The following is a 19170-nucleotide window of genomic DNA, read 5'->3' on the forward strand; positions in this document are numbered from 1 at the left end:
TATTATTTATGCATAGGTTTGATATTTTTATATCTTTTTACTACAAGAAAATGACGATTTTGCGACGGTTATATGACCTACATTGCGATGGTTAGAACTGCCGCAAAGACAACATTGCGACGGTTTGGGAACCGTCACAGAATTGTCCGTCACCAGACAATTTTGCGATGGTTATCAGAACCGTTGCACAAACCGTCGCAAAATTGGAATTGCGACCCTTGAAGCACCCGACGCACTAACTGCCTCTATATTAACATTGCGATCCTTTCATCAACTGTTGCACCAACTGCCTCTAAATTAATATTACGACCCTTTTTTTACCCATCAGAAATTATAATTTTTTTTAATTTTAATAAATTTATTAATGTAACAATCCTCATATTTGGCCTCTCAATGGTTCTATTTCACGATATTTCACAGTTTAGCGTGTTTTATCCTTACTTGTGCAATTTCTGGGAAACTTTCCAGAAGGTCACCCATTCCTGTACTACTCCAGGTCAAACACGCTTAACTGTGAAGTTCTGATGAGTAAGCTACCGAAATGTATATGTATGTTGTCAGTATAACTTGTACAAATTAATTCATTTAAGTCATCCTCAAATATACAATCTCATATTTGTACTATAATAATAATATATAATAATTTTATATTACGAATAATAATAATAATAATAATATATTTAGTTATTCTTTATTTATATGTAATTACTTTTATAATTAACATCTACTTATTTCTATTTAAAATTATAATTTAAATTATTTAATTTTATAATTTATAATGATAATATAATTTATAAAATTATAAATATTTATTTATTACATACTTATAAATTAAATTTTAATATTTTAAATAAATTATTAATTAATTTAATATATTTATTTACCTTAAATCAAACATATAAAATTCAAAAAAATGTATTTATCCTTGTTTTATTTTCTAATTATCAACTATTAATAAAATACTAACTTCAAATCTTATCTAATTATATATAATATTCTCATATCAAATTTAAAACCAGATATTAGTTATACAAAAATATTAAGATCATATAGTAAATTGTCAATAAGATTTTAGTTAAATAATTTAAAATAATTTAAAATAATTAAGATTTTATAATAATTATTAGTAAAATTTAATAACTTTTAAATTAACAATTAATTGGATCGATGAAATTCAACACACACCATGAGTTATTGAGCGGAATAACTTTACCAAGAGTTATTTTGTAAGTTATCTTAAATCAAACATATAAAATTCAAAAAATGTATTTATCCTTGTTTTATTTTTTAATTATCAACCATTAGTAAAATACTAACTTAAAATCTTATCTAATTATATCATAATATTTTCATATCAAATTTAAAACCAGTTCTTACATTTTCGACAAATATAAATTTTCTGAAATATTCCATCAATAATATAGCTTTTCCTACAAAAAAATTCTCATCGAAAATATAAATTTTCCGACAGATTTAATTTTGTTTTATAAGAAATCATCTTCGATTAATATAACATTTTGTATATATGATTTAAGAGTAAAAGATTTTCAATTTAACGGTTGAATTTACAAAATTCACATTTAATATAAAGTTATTGAGCGGTGTAACACTTAGTAAAAGTCACATTTAATATATATATATATATATATATATATATATATATATATATATGTATATATATATATATAAGGGGGGTTATAATTACATCGGTTTATTATATATATATATATAGGGTTTAGGGTTTATAATTATAACCCCCCTTATATATATATATATACATATATATATATATATATATATATATATATATATATATATATATATATATTAAATGTGACTTTTACTAAGTATTACACCGCCCAATAACTTTATATTAAATGTGAATTTGGTAAATCGAACTGTTAGATTGAAAGTTCATATCTCTCATAGATTATATATACAAAACTTTATATTAATCCAAGATGATTTGATACTTCATTTTTATAAAATAAAATTGATGTAATATATTCATTTCAAAATACACTAAAATATAAACACTTTGATTACCTTCCAGTTGTTGTTCAATTTTAACAAAATTTGATATACATTTATAAAGTGATATGAACTTTCAATTTAACGGTTGGATTTACAAAATTCACATTTAATATAAAGTTATTGAGCGGCATAATACTTAGTAAAAGTTACACTGGTATAATTATAACCCCCTATATTATATATATATATATATAGGGACGAATGCACGTTTGGAATAGTGGGGCACTTGCCCCCACTACTATTTGACATATACATAATTTTTTATTTAAAAAAATAATATATTTTAAAAAATAAAAATTATATTCTAATAAAATAAAAATATAGATTCAGAAAAAATGTTTATTTATTTGATATCTGTCAAATTTTTGAAAGAAATTAATTCTCATGTGATAAAAAAAATTCTTAATAATGAATTAATTTTTTTAAAAAGTTTAATTATAATATATAATGTATATATATATATGTCTTAATATTCACATATATAATGTAATATATTAAAATAAATAATTTTTTGATAAAATAAAATTTGTACCATGCATGTTTATCTTTTGTGTTTTTTATTTATTGTATACGTTGATTGAAAAAATCAAAATAATAAAATTGTATATATTGATTAAAAAAATCAAAATAAGAAAAATCAGAAGATTTATGTTCCATTTAGAATTGTTATTATAAGATATATTTTAAAATAAATTATCATCTAAAAATATATATTAGATATTAAAAACATATTTATATCATAAATAAATTAAACTGAATTTTTATAAAATTTAACATATTTATTTTTATATTTTTAATAGTGTTAAAAAGATGGACATTTAAAATAAAATTTATAAAATTTAGCATTGTAAATTATTCAATAATATGTGATTTGATAACTCAAAAATTAAGTTATAAAATGATAATTATATTTATTTATATACTCTAACACATCTTACATACAAGATAAATTCATAAGTTTGTTGAAAGGTAAATTTATATTCTAGTCACGATTTTGAAATTATATAAAGAAAAAAAAATCGTGTACCTCATGTTAAAGGAAGTATATATAAAATTGTTAATAAAATATAATTTCATTAAGATAATATACATAATACTTTAAAAAAAACTTTTAAATTCTAATAAAAAAAATTGTCTTGTAGATTGTGACGGTTTATAGTAAACCGTCGCAATGCTAAAAATTTTGCGATGGTTTATGACTAACTGTCGCAATATTAAAAAAATTTTGCGACGGTTTACGATAAACAATCGCAATGTTGAACAATTTTGCGACAGTTTTGAAAAATTGTCATATGAAGGGTCGTAATATCAAAGCGACAACGATTTCTAGATAACTGCCGCAATTTGTCCGTCGCAATTTATCATTTTCCTTGTAGTTTGCTCTAGATTATCATTTATATACATATGCAAGGTAGAGTTTGTCATAGCAAACGTAGATACAAGCTGACCTTTACAAATCCTCAAGGAAACTTAAAGAAAACTTAAAAGAAAAATTAAAAAAACCAAATTCATGCACAAATAATCAAAATGTAGTCTTCAACGTGAGGTAAAGAGTTTCATATAACAACCTCTTAAAACATAACTTAACAATAAAGCGAAAATACATGTATAAATATAAGTTTTATCATAAGAATAACAAGAACAATCTTAGTCTTCTAAATCCCGATGTCACATATCCTATCAGAACACTTTCAGAACAAAGTTTAAGCCTTGTCAACAACATCATCAATATCCTAATGAGTTTCACTTACAACAACATACATCGTAAAAACAAGGTGAGTGAGAAACATTTCCTTCTATTTCATAACATGAAACAAAAGATGGATAGTCACACACTTAACATATTCTTCATATCAATAACATTAATATTAAACACATAATTAACATCATCAAACCACAATAGTCCATTCTCGATACATCATATCATTAATCTCAAGAGACAAATATAATTACATGGAAATATGAGATGAGACACAAACTTACGTGCATGTGGTACCAATCACAAATATGTGTAACATATATATTAGAATGTCTTACATGTATAGGAACCAAACTAAAAATGTGTAAAGAGATTAACGATGATAAAGGCTAAATAAATAATATTTATGCATATAAGATATAGTTTAATATCTTTATTTGCATATTAGGACCAAATTAAGAATTTGCAACATATATGAGGATTAAATTATATGTTTAACTTTTTTTAAAATAAAAAAAATTACATAATGATTCACATTCTATTTCTAGATGAATAAATCAAACCAAAAAAATTAAAACAAATAAAATATAAGTATTTTAAATAAAAACTTGACAATCCAATTATTATACATAAGTTTAAATTCAACTACTACAAATATAAAAGAATACGAAAAACAACAATATAATGAAACACAATTCAGTCTCGATGTCATATTTTATTTATTGTAGCATAATGCACAAAAAAAATATTTGTAATTTTTATGTACAAGAAAAATAATCTTTAGATACTAAATTAGTTTGGATAAAAAATAATAGATTGAAATACTTTCTACAATTTCATTTACTTTTTAGTTCTTGTATTTTGTGTGACACCCATTCTACCCCAATAGGTAATACAATTGAGAAGAACAAAATTCAATTAAAACTTGCAAGTAAGATAGGTTCACATAAAAACTATCTCGCAACATCCAACCAAATTAAAACAAAGTCATAAAGCATAGGGTTTGACATTGTGTCTAACAAAAAAATGGTAGTTCAAATAAGTCATAAACTACTATTCTAATCTCATTGCCCCGATATCACATTATCAGAGCGAATCCATCACTTCAGTTCTCGACACCTTGAGTGTCGACCTCATCACTTAAGTCATTACCTAAAATACGCCACAATGAAGATGGGTGAGGAAAATAAACATTTATATGTGAAACATAAGACAGAAATTCCACCCCAACATCTAGTCAACCCACACACAATTCACAATATTAATCAATCACAATAATATTATTGATTCACGAATCCACTAGTTAATATCACTATAATCACATCATAATACAATGCATGTGTCATGTTCATGCTCACATCAATGCATATGTAATGCAACCTCCTAAGAGGCAGCAACTCAAAATGTCGCACAATGGGTGGACCATCAACCTCCTCAGGCACCACCATGCATGGTCACACCGTTTACATCACTTATGACTGGTGTCACACTGTTAATAACCACTTAGGCTAATGTATAAATAATGCATCACACACCGTTTACATCTCTTGTGACTGGTGTTACACTATTTATCACCACTTCGGCTAGTGTATAAAGATACATCCCCTGTTAATCATCACTTATGACTGGGGTAAATGTGTATGCAACATGCACCAATGCTCATACCACATCACCTCATACTTTCATCATTTTTTTTCACGCCAATGCACAATTAATATAAATCCACATCTTATAACCATTCCACACCCAATCACATTTCCCACATCAACTCATTCAATTACACACCATTCATGCTTAGTCATACAATAGCTATCTAGGTACACCATACAACTCACAATTATCATCAAAATACATCAATACATATAGCACATACATAGACTACGTCAGACTTCACCAAGTTGCGCCTGGCTTAAACCACTACGGAGAGTACACAATTGGTTTTTTACGCTCAACAAAATTATAATTTTTCTTGATGCTAAGGAGCCTTAGAGAGCACCAAGTCTCTCTCGTACCCGGTGCCAGGAATCCATGCTTGACGCTAAATAGCCACAAAGAGCTCCCCACATTATCACGCCTAGGGTGATACGCCTCACGCACGACGTGATTTTGTCTAGGCTTCGCATTCATCAGTATGAATGCAAGCCTGATGCCAACATGTCTTCCAGAAAACGTAGTACAAACAGAACATGCCAGAAATTCAAGATCAATCATGCAATCATTCTTTCACTAATTCAATCGATCAAAAAACATGTATTGTCACACCAAAATACAACATGCATCATCAATTTCACGAGCTCACATCTCATTTAACAATATCCAATTCCTAATGAAACCTAACTCATAGAGACATTCCAAAAGACTCAATTATTGATAAGAACCCCAATTTTTAACGAACTAAACAAGAAACACGATCATAAACTAATACAGAACCTAATTGAATCACCAATTGCAACATCAAAATAGAATTTGGGGAAATCTTAAGAATTTAGGGATTTCTCCTACTATCCATTATCTATTGCAATCCCACACATGAATCACTCATTTCCTTGCCCCGTACCTTATCGTGTCAATGAGATTAGTTTGATGCCATTTGAGATGACTTTGAGCACTTATCTTTAAAACTCTTTCCTTTTCTTCCTTTTTCTCTTTTAATCCTTCAGAGCACAAAATGAAACAGATGCATTAATTCTGCCTAACCCATCTCTTAAAAGTTCATTAAACTAGGTCAACCTAACCCATTTTCCTTCTTTCATTAAATAAATAAGGCTAAAACCCTAATTTGGTCCTTAAAATATTAAAAAAATTCAATTTGGTTTCATTTTAATTTTTGGTTTCAATTTAGTCCTAATTTATTTTAAAATTTTCAATGTGGGACTTTCGTCCAAATTTCACAAATGGCGTTAACGGTTCGAGTGAATCACGGTCGTGATTCCAAATCATGGTTGTGATTCTCACGACTTGGGAACCAACTGAGATTAAGAGGTACGAAAAGAGGTGTGAGAATCTCGACCATGAGAATCACGACCATGAGAATCACGCCTGTGATTCCGACAGTGATTTGGAATCACGGGCGTGATTCTCTCGGACCTTTAATGCCGTTTGTGAAATTTGGACGGAAGTCCCAAGTTGAAAATTTTAAAATAAATTGGGACTAAATTGAAACAAAAAATTAAAATGGACCAAATTGAAATTTTTTAATATTATAAAAGACCAAATTAGGGTTTTAACCAATAAATAAATATTATAAAATGATTACCCTCGTGTAAAACTAAACAATATATTTCACTATAATGTAATAATATTATTATTTTTAAAAATAGGATATTATTTTTTGGAATGAACATTTATAAGTTTATGTATTTATCTTTTTTAATATTTTTAATCTCTATAATTTAATATTTTTATAATTTTATAATTTTTTAAATTTCTATCATTAACTTTTTTTATAAATTTATTTTTTTATTAACATGATAAAAATTTTGAATTTTGCAAGCGAAAAAAAAGTGTCCCAATAATAAAATTTCTCTAAACAATGTCTCAATAATAAGTTAAAAAAAATATTTAAATGCTTGCTTTATACCCACGCTGTGGTCCGTCGATGCAAACTTAAAATACAGAGAAGTGATGCAACAAAGCATCGTTCTCTCTCTCTCTCTGAACTTTCCTTTTGTTTCCCTCGCCAATTTTAAACCGCATCAAAAGAAAAAGGCAAATCAATACTATAATAACAGTAATTCTTCAACCCAGACATAAAAGGAAGCACAGAAACAGAGAAAGAGGAAAAAAAAAAAAACAAACAAAAGCAAACCGCGAGAATGCTCAAGTATTTCAACCGAGGCAGGGACAGCCCCGCCGACGCGTCACCGCCCTCCGCGGCGGCGTCGAGGCCGTCGTCCTCGTCGGCGTCTCCGGTCACCGGCCCCGCCAGGCCCATACGCCTCGTCTACTGCGACGAGAAGGGAAAGTTCCGCATGGATCCGGAAGCCGTCGCCACGCTCCAACTCGTCAAGGAACCCATCGGCGTCGTCTCCGTCTGCGGCCGCGCGCGACAGGGCAAGAGTTTTATCTTGAACCAGGTGATTTTCCAATTGGAGTGAGAATTTCTTCGATTTTTGGAGTTTAGGGTTTTGAGTGTACTCTTGCATTGGTAATTAGGGTTTTGACGCGTGGACTGTTGTTTGGTACGATAACCGTAGATTGTTCAGTGGTAATTAGTGTTTATGCCGCGGTATCACTTCCTGTGACTGATGCGTGTCTGGTTTTTGATTACTTTTGGCGCGAACATCGTTTTCTGTTGTTTAAAGTTTTTGCTCAGGGTGATTTTGGTTATAACCTGGTTCGAACACAAAGTTCGAAACCTAGTAGGAAGGCTTGTGGACTGTTCTTACGGACTAATAGGAAATTGGCTGTGTGATTTTGAGCGTCTGCTTGTTTGCTTATTCGTCTGTAACTATTACTTTGAAGATTATTGTTTCCTTTTGGTTCGAGTTGAAAATTTGGGTGCAAAATTCTGTGGATAGTTTTTGCATGTGTGAAAGAGAAATACTTTGGGACTTCTTTTTGTGCTGTCGAACTGTTTACTGACATGATTGGGAACATTTTTTGCTATAATTCTTGCTTTTGTTTGAGTCTTAGATGTAATTTTTCCGCTGGCATTGTTTCTTATGCTCTTGAATAAAATAACCAAATGAGTGGGACTTTGTTATTATAATCTGTATTGTAGATTTGCGTCTTATTTTTTTTTGTATTTCAGCTCTTGGGAAGGAGTAGTGGGTTTCAAGTGGCGTCAACACATCGGCCATGTACCAAAGGGCTTTGGTTATGGAGTACACCTTTGAAGAGGACTGCTCTTGATGGAACAGAGTACAATCTTCTGCTTTTAGATAGTGAAGGAATAGATGCTTATGATCAAACGGTCAGCTTTTCAGTTTTCTAATGGTTAAAATATATATGCTTATTTTCTTGTGTACATGTATGCAGTCAATTTCTAATCATTGCTATCTTGCCTTACTCTCTATAATTTTTTAACTATACAGGGAACATACAGCACCCAGATATTCTCTCTGGCTGTTCTTTTGTCTAGCATGTTCGTTTATAACCAGGTTGGCACAACTTCTTCAAACCAATATTGTTGTTGTATAATTGCTTTTGTTTTTAGTTGTATGTGCCTTGGTTTTGACATGTCATGATCAATTTGTGAGTCTGTTATATAGCATTGAATTTGATTCCCTCTTCACCTCCCAACCTTTGTGGATTTCATGCTGTAATTGGAATGCTGATGCCATTTCTTTTGCCCAGATGGGTGGTATAGATGAGGCTGCCCTTGATCGTCTTTCTCTTGTCACTCAAATGACAAAGCACATTCGTGTTCGAGCATCTGGAGGAAAGACTTCTGCGTCTGAGCTAGGACAGTTTTCCCCAATTTTTGTTTGGCTCTTAAGGGTAGGTCACATATCATTGCATATATTGGGCAAACATATCTGCCATAATACTGTAGTGATGGTTATGGTAACATACTTTGACTGTATATTGTATAGTTTCATTTTTTGCTTCATTTTTCAATTCTCTTGCTTGCAGGACTTTTATTTGGACCTAACAGAAGATAACAGAAAAATAACACCACGTGACTATCTGGAACTTGCCTTGAGGCCTGTCCAAGGGAGTGGAAGAGATATAGCGGCTAAAAATGAGGTATCTTTCTGCTTCCTAATTTAGTCATTCCAAGAAGCAATTGAGATATATCACTAATGTTAGAATATTAGGATTGTTTGATTTGCTAGGCCTTCAGTGGTAATATACTCATTCTCCTTGTATGAATTGTCCTATCTTCTATCAATAATTCCCTTATTTAACAAAATTATTAAATAGGGAAGCTCAAAGGAATAAGACTGATAAGAGATTGGCAAGTATACCAAACCATGCATAGTAAAGAGTTTTGTCTCAGGGCATTTATCTTTATTTGAGTGAAATCTTCAAGGATTAGGATTGCTTACAATAATGAACAATAAATCAATTAATGAACAAAACAATTAAAAAATCACAAAGAACTTTGAAGAAAGATTGTAATCAATGGTTTTTCTCTGTGCAAGAAGTGTTAGGGTATGAGTTCTGAGTTCTCCCAACCTTTTATCCTATATAACCCTAGTGTTATTCTTATGCAAGTCCTAGAAATATAGTTGAAGATTAGATTCATTATTATGATTTTAATTTAATTCCTTGACAAATCAACCCTTTACCCTTAGAAACCCTAATTAGAGCAAGCATCAAGTTCAATAAACCCTAAAACCTCATAATTGTTAATCTCTATGCCTAAGTAGTGTTTTGCTCAACTTGTTTTTGAGCTTTTCTTCTTAAAAGTAGAAACTGTGTCAAACACGTTTTTTGACAAGCTCTTAAAAATTCAAGTTGCTTAACTTTTATGATGGAAAAGGGAAACAAATAGCTGTTTACAAAAGTTAGGTGAAGGAGCTTTTAGAAAGAAAAAAAATTTACTTCTCTCTCACTCTCCCCACCCCTTCCTGGGTCATCTTTTTTTATTCTAAAACTGCTGAATAGCTTCTTCTCTATTTTTAAAGCTATTGTTTTCCATAAAAAGTTGAGTCAAATATAGCCCTAGAGTATTCCTAATTATGTTACTTTGTTTCATTTTCAATACCTAGTCCAATCTTCTTATTACCATTAGAAATGTAGTGTCTTAGTTTGATACTATCAACTATTAGTGGCAAGCTCATTTGAGGCATTATATTAGAAACAAACAAGCAATAAGAAATAGTGATCTTGAATTAACAAAATTCCAGATTACATGAAGTTAGGGTTGGGATACTTCATCTCTTAATGATAGGGGGCCCATAGTTAAGAGCAAGGTTGTCAAACTCGAGAATCTACACAAACTCGTGGAGCTCTGGTAGACTCGACTCGTAGACTCGACTCGTAGACTCGACTCGTAGACTCGACTCGTAGACTCGACTCGTAGACTCGTAAGAGTCTACCTAATATTAAAATATATTAAAAAACATGAACACACACAATATGATATCACTATTTCAACATTCTAAGTCTGAAATAAGTCAAATAACAACAATAAAATGTCATAATACAAATCTTAACCATACATAAACAACCGAAAGTCGAAAACACATAAGTCCACAAATCAAAAACATAAAACAAGATCTAAATTAATCAATCAAAGTCCAATCCTCCAACAAATGCATGTGCATCATCATCATCTTCATTTTCTTCAAGCTCATCCTCTTCATTTGATGATAAGGGTTCTTCAATATTCACATCATCAAAGACCAAATCCTCAAGGTCATTTAAAGTTGGATTGGTTGAATCTCCAACCAGTTCAACATTTCCACCATCATCCACATTTTCATTTTCATCCCTAAGTGGTGGTTGGACATTCTCTCCATTAAGACCTGGATTGGTTGAGAAGTAACACTCACGAATTCACGATGACGCTGGAAGCTGCAATGAGGCGTTCGTATGCGGCAGAAGCTGCAATGAGGCGTTCGTATACGGCGGTGTTCGATTGCGGCACCGTTCGCAGCGGCGGAGACGTGCGTTCGCAGCGGCGGAGACGCGCGTTCGCAGAGGCGGAGCCGCGCGTTCGCAGCGGCGGAGACGCGCGTTCGTTGAGGCGGAGCTGCGCGTTCGTTGAGGCGGAGATGGGTGTTCCAATGGTGCGGAGGGAGACTCAAAAACGTGAGAATGGTGGAGGAAGCTCACGCGCAGGGAAACTGGTGTTCTTACTAACTAACCCTAGGCAAAAACGACGTCGTTTTGGGCCATTTAGGGGTCAAAAAAAAAATGTAACCAGACTCGTGGACTCGGGCTCAGACTCGCGATTCTGACCGAGTCTACCTGAGTCTACCCGAGTCTACCCAAAAACGATTCTACAAGCGAGTTAACCAGTTTTGCTCCTCTAGAATCGTAAACTCGTCCGAGTCTACGAGTTGACTCGCGAGTTTGACAACCATGGTTAAGAGGGTCTATGTTAGGAGGAAAAGGGCGGACAGTTAGTTATTATGTTAACTAACTGATAGCTGTTCTGTGGAGGCAGTTAAATTGTATAAATATGAGAGAATCATAGAAGTAGGTAGGAAAATAGTGGAATAATTCTGGAGAGATAGGCACTCTTGAATTTGCCCTGTATCACTGTATTCTTTCCTTTTGGTTTGCGTTGACCAGCAAGGGTTCAAGAACAATTTTACAACAATCTTTCGTTTCTTTCAAATCTTTCTTAATACCCAGTTGAGATCTATCACTTAAAAACAAAAATCCAGTTTCACATGGTAAGAGAGATGAAAAGAGAAGTAGAAGAAACCAAGGAGAACTCCATGAGAAATTGATGAACTTGCAACTTGATTCCTCAAAGATTGAAGTTCCTTAAGTCCTGATGTCAGAGAAAGAGAGATTCATAACTGTCAAAAACTGTCTAGATCTGAGCAAAATTGCTTTAGCGTTGCTAATGCATGAAGTGCAGAAAGCCTCAATATTACTATTCACATTTTTCATGTTGATTCCAGTGTTATTAATGCACATTGGTTAGAGACCCTGCCAATTCTCATACTTGTGTGCTTAACACTGATTAAGGTGTTGTCAGCACTTCACTGACAGCATGTTCACCAAATGGTGTTCTTTGTCAAGTATGCTCATGCTCCAACTAGCAAGTTAATGCAGATATACTCTTCCAAATTTACAATTAGAGCCTCTCCAATGCCTCTGAATATTTGATGATCTTGAAATTCTTTAACTGACTTGTACAAATTTTGAGTAATTAGGATCTGTTCTGATTGCCAGTTTAATTTGATTTTCTTCACTAATAAACCCTAAACAATATCTGAGCACAAGACATCAAACCCTGTAAAATTGACAAATGAATGGAATATTTGGTAAATCTTGGGCCTTGAATTTAATTTCATTACTTTGAATCATTTAGGATAATGATAATTTTCTACGCTTGAACCTCTGTTATAGATTTCATCAATTTGGAATGTTTTCCACAAGATTTTCTGTGCTCTGCTTTCTTTCTACTACAGCTATGTTTTTCTTTTACTTCTTTTCATCATGAGTTGCAAACTATAATTTTTGAAAATACATTTTTCAAGCTTTTATTTTTTTATTTTTTTTGTTTTTATGGTTTATCGGAAAGTGGAAAATATGAACTTTATTTTCTCTCTGGAATCATTAATTTTCTGACAAAATTAATCAGTAGATTCGAGATTCCATTCGGGCTTTATTCCCAGACAGGGAATGTTTCACTCTTGTGCGACCTTTGAACAATGAAAATGACCTGCAGCGACTGGACCAGATATCAGTAAGTAATCTATCAGCTGACTTTCTTTTTTAGTTTTTTTGTTGTCACATTTTGATATTTTATCATAAATATGCAGCTGCAAAAATTAAGACCAGAATTTCGATCTGGCCTTGATGCTTTGACGAAGTTTGTTTTTGAGAGAACAAGGCCAAAACAAGTTGGGGCAACTATGATGACTGGCCCTGTATTGGTTGGTATAACTCAATCCTATCTGGATGCGCTCAACCATGGTGCTGTGCCTACAATTTCTTCCTCCTGGCAGGTTAATATTATATCTTTAAATTATAATTTTGGCTTAGTGAGAGGGAGATGAATAACACTATAACTATATCTCAAAAATAAATTTTTGGACATGTGGTAATAAAATGTCATTTTAGTGGCTTTTCTCAAATGCTTAATATATTTTTTAGCCATCTAATGTCCTATTTTTCATTTTACTTCCCTTAAATTTTGCTTGACATTATTTTTCTTTTTCCTTCAAGATTAGGGCTATCCGGGAAATAATATGATCGGTAAAACTTTGATTATTGATGTTGCTTGCTCATAAATGACAGTATCTGGAAGTGGAAATTCAATTAGTAATTGAAGGAAAATTTCATTTCATTTATTGTTCTAATTTGCATGCCGTTTTTAATGTGGATGATTACTCTCTGAGACACTTGAAGTTGTTTTGTAGTTTATACCTACTGGAATGTCATTTGTTCTTCTTACCAAGTGTATTTTATTTGTTAATGAATAGAGAAACATGGCATTTTGTAGAGTTTTTTATAAAATAGTTTGCTAGAATATGGGGAAGAAAATGTCATAATATATAATATTTTAGCATGTCGATTGTTCTTGACGTTTTTGTTTGCTCAGAATTGGTTTTATTTTTGTTGGCTTGCAGAGTGTTGAAGAAGCTGAGTGTCGTAGGGCATATGACTCTGCTACTGATATTTATATGTCTTCGTTTGATCGCTCAACGCCACCTGATGAAGTGAGTAACCTATTCTATCTGCTTGAAGTAAATGATGATTATAATTCTTTTCCTTTTATTTTCTAATTGCAATGTTTCTAGGTTGCTATGAGGGAAGCCCATGAACAAGCAGTTCAAAAGTCACTGGCTGCTTTCAATGCATGTGCCGTAGGAGTAGGTTCAGCCAGGAAGAAATATGAGGACCTTCTTCAGAAATTCTTCAAAAAGGCATTTGAGGTATTGCGTATTTCAAATTCAGTAGGATTAACTGATAAAACTTAATGTTGAAAAGTCATGTGCATGTTAGTGTAAATATAATTATTTGTTGGCTCAGGTCTCTCTATTTTCAGTGGGGGTGGTAGCCTGGTAGGGGTTGGTTTGTTGCAGTTTATAGTCATATTTGCAATGGAGTTTCTTTGGCTATTATTTGAAGCATGTGTTCACCTCTGATGTCATTTACTTATGAGTTAGTACTTAGAGGATTTACAGAATAATTGGAAGATATAACTTATACTTTTGATATATTTTTGTTTTTGATCCCTCTGCTCTTGTTGAGAGAACCATCTAGCTTATCTACTGATAGAACTTGTCATCCTATATGCTAATTCCTTTCCTCTCTACCCTCCTTTGTTGTCTCGGCCCTACAATAGTATACATGCAGCAGTTTGAGTTTGGGCCTAGAATTAGATGACCCATCAAATGTTGATCAAATTTGAAGTATTTTATAGGATGTGAGATTAGGGTTGAAGAGGGGGTTTTCTTTTTCATGGTAAATATTTATGCACTTGCCTTTTATTAATTTGAGGGGCCTGGGGCCAATGCTGTATTGCTGTCTATGTTGTGTTGGATGTTAATAATGTATTGCTTAACAGGACTATAGGAGGAATGCATTCATGGAGGCAGATCTAAAGTGCTCAAATGCAATACAGTCAATGGAAAAGAGGCTGAGGGCAGCTTGTAATGCGTCTGATGCAAAGATTGATAATGTTGCAAAGGTAACGTTTGTGGTTTTAATGAAAAATATGGATTAAGCCTGTTTCAATGCTTTGTTTTCTGGCTCCTATTTAGCAAAGAAACTCCCCTTTCCCCCAACATGTTGGAGTGGAATATCATTGAAAGAAACCCTTTTTCTCCTTACCTTTGCTTTTACATTTTTATTGTTTAATGGGAACATCACATAATTTGTTTAGAAAAGGCATTCCAAATATGAAGAGAGCTTTTATGCATGTTGCTGCTGTATAAAATCATTCTTCTGTATGGAATATTTTTATAATTCATAATGTTTTTCTAGTCACCAATAACAAGCTGAGTTGCTTGAGTGTGTCTGGGTGAGTGGTTATGAACTAGACTTTGAATGATCTTGGTTTTGCAAAATTAATTGACTAAATTTGAATTTCAAGTAATGTTATGTTTGAAACTTCTATTTAAAAGCAATTTTTCACGTTAAGTGTCGCTTTAATCTCAATTTGATACAATTCATTACAACAATTTATGCAACAACTTTATCCTACTAGGTGAGTCATTTACATGAATCATACAACACCATTGAACTTGCTTAAAAACCACATTCTAAGGGATACTATTCACCATGAGATCCTTTTTAATCATTTTCAATGTCCTTTTTGGTTTCCCTCTATTCCCTTTTTGATAGGGTTAAAAACCATGCAATCTAATCTTCTTGCCAGTGCTTCTAGCGACTTTTTTTTATTTTATTTTATTTATTATGTTCAAACCATCTTTTTGTGTACAATAACTTTTTTATCATGTCCTTTCTTGTGTGGCCATTCATCCATTTTAACATTCTCAATACATCAAATTTATATGACTAACAATTTTTTTTAACTTGTCATGCCAACTATTGAACACAATATTCTCTTTCTTCATTTAACTGCTACTGAAGGTTCCCATTCTGCATAGTTTTTGATAGTGCTGCCACTTCATTCATATATAATTATCATTTATCAGTCACCTGGTTGTGTGGCCTAACCTATGTTGTCACTTCTCTGTCCCCTTGCTAGAAACAAAAAGTACAGAAAATGCAACATTTTTTTAATGTCTTTTCATATAATATTTTGTTTTACATATAAAATTTGCATCTTTGTACGCTTAGCAAATTTTGCAGATTTGCTAACATTCATGATGATTGTTCTGTAGGTTTTATGCCAAATAGTTAATTGCTTCTGCTTTTGCAAAGAAAAACCAAGGATATTTTGATTTTAAGTGATATGTTTGTTCATCTTGAAAGTTGTGTTGTAATTTCTTATTACTGATGATTCTCAATTTGAGATAATCTATCCTTCCGTGTTTTTGAGACCTGGAAAGGAAAAACAAGAGTCCATGGATTCTTCTGCAAAATTCAAGATTGAAATGATTAGGATTATAATGTATGTTTGGTGTAGGTTCTTGATGCTCTTTTATCTGAATATGAACAAACTATTCAAGGTCCGGGAAAGTGGCAAAGACTTGCTGTCTTCTTGCAACAAAGGTTTGTCATGATATCTTTCTGCACAGTTTTCTTTTGGTGCATCTTTTTATTGACTTATTCTATAATAATTTCAATGTTGCTGTCAATAGTTTTGAAGGCCCTGTGCTCGACCTTATCAAGAGGCTAATAGCTAAAGTTGAATCAGAGAAGAGTTCCCATGCTTTACAATGCCGGTTGATTGAAGATAAGATGGCCCTTCTGATGAAACGGCTGGAAGCCAGTGAAGGTGAAAAATCAGACTACATTAAGCGATATGAGGATGCCATCAATGATAAGAAGAAACTAACGGATGAATATATGAACCGCATAACTGATCTGCAAGCTAATCGTCGCTCACTGGACGAGAGGTACTCTAGTTTATTGAAAACACTGGACTCTACCAAGCAGGAATCCATGGATTGGAAAAGGAAATATGAGCAAGTCTTATCAAGGCAGAAAGCTGAAGAAGATCAAGCTAGTTCTGAAATAGCAGCTCTCAAGTCCCGAAGTGGTGCTGCTGAAGCAAGATTGGCAGCAGCAAAGGAACAAGCTCAGTCTGCTCAAGAGGAGGCAGAGGAGTGGAAACGAAAGTATGATATTGCCATTAGAGAAGCAAAATCTGCTTTAGAGAAAGCAGCTATTGTGCAGGAGCGCACAAACAAGCAGACACAATTGAGGGAAGATGCTTTAAGAGAAGAATTTTCTGGAACTTTGGCTGAAAAAGTGAGCTCTCCTTCCTGAAATTCCTGCTCATTTCTTTAACAAATATATTTCACTTAGTTTCGCTATTACATAAAGTTCCATAATGGTTTGCAAACTTGGGTTCTTAATTTTTCCTCCTTGCTAACTATGCAGGAAGATGAAATAAAGGAGAAAATTGCAAAAATTGAGCATGCTGAGAAGTGTTTAACAACCCTGAATTTGGAGTTGAAGGTGAGATTCTTGGTTCTAAGAAGTGTCCCGGAGAAGCACTATTATCACGTGCACTAAAAACGATAAGACTTATGTCATGCATGTGTATAATGATTTATTTATTTTTATATATTCTTGATGCATCTGGCGTATTTCATTTATTCTAGGTCTTTTGTTATGGTCATGCATGTGTATTGAGGCCTGAGCTTATGCATGGTCTCTACTACCTAGGTTTCTTGTCTATTATTTATATTTGCATGTTCAGCTCTTTTGAGAATAAATGCTGCATCTGACCTTGCAGGCTGCAGAATCTAAGATAAGGAGTTATGATACAGAAATATCATCACTGAGGATTGAAATTAAAGAGTTGACTGAGAAATTGAAAGCTGAAAATGCCAAGGCCCAATCATATGAGAGGGAAGCAATGGTATTTCGGCAGGAGAAGAACCATCTAGAACAGAAGTATGAGTCTGAATTCAAAAGATTTGATGAGGTCCAGGAAAGGTGTAAAACTGCTGAAAAAGAAGCTGCAAGGGCTACTGAAGTGGCTGATAAAGCACGGGCTGAAGCAGGCATGGCTCAGAAGGAGAAGAGTGAAATGCAGAGACTTGCAATGGAAAGACTGGCAGAGATTGAGAGGGCTGGGAGGAGAATTGAAAATTTGGGGAGGGAGAAAGATAATCTCGAAGCTGAATTACAGAGAGTAAGGGATTCGGAGAAGGATGCACTTAGCAGAGCTGTGAAACTAGAGGAAAAGGTGCAACAGAGAGAGAAGGATTTGGAAGCCCTTTTGGATAAAGATAAAACACACCGGCGAAATAGTGCACAGATTCTTGAACAACTTCTGGAAACAGAACGTGAAGCACATGCACAGGCAAATAACCGTGCTGAGGCTCTCTCTCTGCAGTTGCAATCTGCACAAGCCAAAATTGATTCTCTCCATCAAGAGCTGACTAAATTTCGACTGAATGAAACTGCATTCGACAGTAAGCTAAACACTGCTTCCCATGGTAAACGTATGAGGGTAGATGACAACGTTGGCGATGAGATGGATACAAGCCCTAGAATTGTAAAGGGAACGAAAAGAACTAGGAGTACATCCAGTCCTCTCAAGTACACACAGCCAGAAGATGGTGGTTCCATCTTTGAGGGTACCGAAGAGAATCTTAGTCAGCAAACAAATGAGGAGGACTATAAAAAGTTTACCATGCAGAAGCTTAAGCAAGAATTGACAAAACATAACTATGGTGATCAGCTTCTTCGGTTGAAGAATCCCAACAAGAAAGATCTTATTGCTCTCTATGAAAAATGTGTTCTTCAGAAGTCGTAGCAGATTTTGAGGATTTGTATTTGTCTGGTGCATATCATCTCACCTGGGTTGTTCTAAATCTCATTCGTACCTCGGTTGCTGAGATGCAGACTAGAAATGTGTGAATTTAGCTTTTTTTTTGTTTAGTGATTTTACACATTGGGTGTGTTTGCTTGCTTGCGTTTACTAGCAATGATTATCATTCAGGCCGTAGAAAATTTTAATGGCCCGATCTTTTATTTATTGATTGCTCGAGTCAGTTGTATTTAATACATCTGTATAGTTTTTATTTGTATTTATTTGTTAACTCCATTAACATTGTTTGCATATTAGATTGAGCTAAATTTAGATTGAAACTAGGCTTCCGTGTGCCCAACATCATGGACTAATTGTTTTTGAAGTACAGATTGAAAAAAATTTGGTCAACTGAGGAGCGCTCTTTTACCCAGTGTTTTAAAACCCGGACCGACCTGGCCGG

General features: G+C 33.1%; 1 protein-coding gene across 1 annotated transcript; it reads left to right on the plus strand.

Annotated features, from left to right (window-relative positions):
- The first annotated feature begins 7327 nt into the window (after positions 1-7327).
- Positions 7328-19008, plus strand: LOC109801594 (uncharacterized). Its single transcript, XM_020362738.3, has 14 exons — positions 7328-7809; positions 8487-8648; positions 8770-8835; positions 9032-9175; positions 9311-9424; positions 12951-13052; positions 13129-13314; positions 13939-14028; positions 14110-14244; positions 14880-15002; positions 16407-16492; positions 16582-17194; positions 17327-17404; positions 17685-19008. The coding sequence occupies exons 1-14, from the start codon at positions 7549-7551 to the stop codon at positions 18711-18713; spliced, it is 3189 nt and encodes a 1062-aa protein (XP_020218327.1). The 5' UTR covers positions 7328-7548; the 3' UTR covers positions 18714-19008.
- The last annotated feature ends 162 nt before the right edge of the window (positions 19009-19170 follow it).

This window comes from Cajanus cajan, chromosome 3 (genome assembly GCF_000230855.2).
Source record: "Cajanus cajan strain Asha chromosome 3, NIPB_CcT2T_4, whole genome shotgun sequence".
Classification (NCBI taxonomy): domain Eukaryota; kingdom Viridiplantae; phylum Streptophyta; class Magnoliopsida; order Fabales; family Fabaceae; genus Cajanus; species Cajanus cajan.